Source organism: Haliaeetus leucocephalus, unplaced genomic scaffold (assembly GCF_000737465.1).
Source record: "Haliaeetus leucocephalus isolate CR32 unplaced genomic scaffold, Haliaeetus_leucocephalus-4.0 Scaffold668, whole genome shotgun sequence".
In the NCBI taxonomy this organism is placed as follows: Eukaryota; Metazoa; Chordata; class Aves; order Accipitriformes; family Accipitridae; genus Haliaeetus; species Haliaeetus leucocephalus.
The window spans coordinates 2,001,776-2,002,313 of NW_010973104.1; the positions used below are offsets into that span (position 1 = coordinate 2,001,776).

Genomic DNA, 538 nt, shown 5'->3' on the forward strand with positions numbered 1-538 from the left:
TCGGGACTGGTTTTGGGGGAAAAAACCCTGCCCCAGTTAGGGTGGGAGGCATGGATGGGGGGGGGGAGACCTCCTCCTCCTCCTCCCCAGTCTGGGCTCAAATCACTCTTTCCCTGCCCCAAACAGCCCTTTTTTGGGGTGAGGGTTGTGCCTAGGGATTAATCCTGGCCCCAAGCACCCCTTTCCTTGACCCCCCCCGCAGCGTGGCAGGCGTCTTGGTCTGCCTGCTCGAGTACCCCAGGAGCAAGAGGAAAAAGGGTTCTACCATGGAGAGATGGTAAGTAAAAGTGGTGTGTCCCCCCCTTGCCCCTCACCCCTGCGACTGGGGGTCCTGGTACCCCCCCCCCCCCGAAAAAGACAAAGCACCGGGGTCGGGAGCGGTGGGATGGGAGCAGGGCTGGATCCCACGGGTGGGTTCCCTGGGGTGTCCCATGCAGGGACAGCGCGGATATGGGGGTCCCTCGGGGCTGGGTGTCTCCTACGAGGTGGGGGGCCGGCCGCTCTGACCCCCCCCCCGGGTTGCCTCTGGAGGGGCCCG

General features: G+C 65.1%; 1 protein-coding gene across 1 annotated transcript in view; it reads left to right on the forward strand.

Annotated features, from left to right (window-relative positions):
* The window catches only part of LOC104839426 (cytochrome b-245 light chain), a 1,654-nt gene that overhangs the window by 133 nt on the left and 983 nt on the right, over window positions 1-538 (forward strand). Inside the window, exon 2 of the mRNA XM_010579712.1 lies at window positions 176-277. Coding sequence (XP_010578014.1) covers window positions 176-277 — 102 coding nt within the window. The remainder of the gene's footprint in view (window positions 1-175; window positions 278-538) is intronic.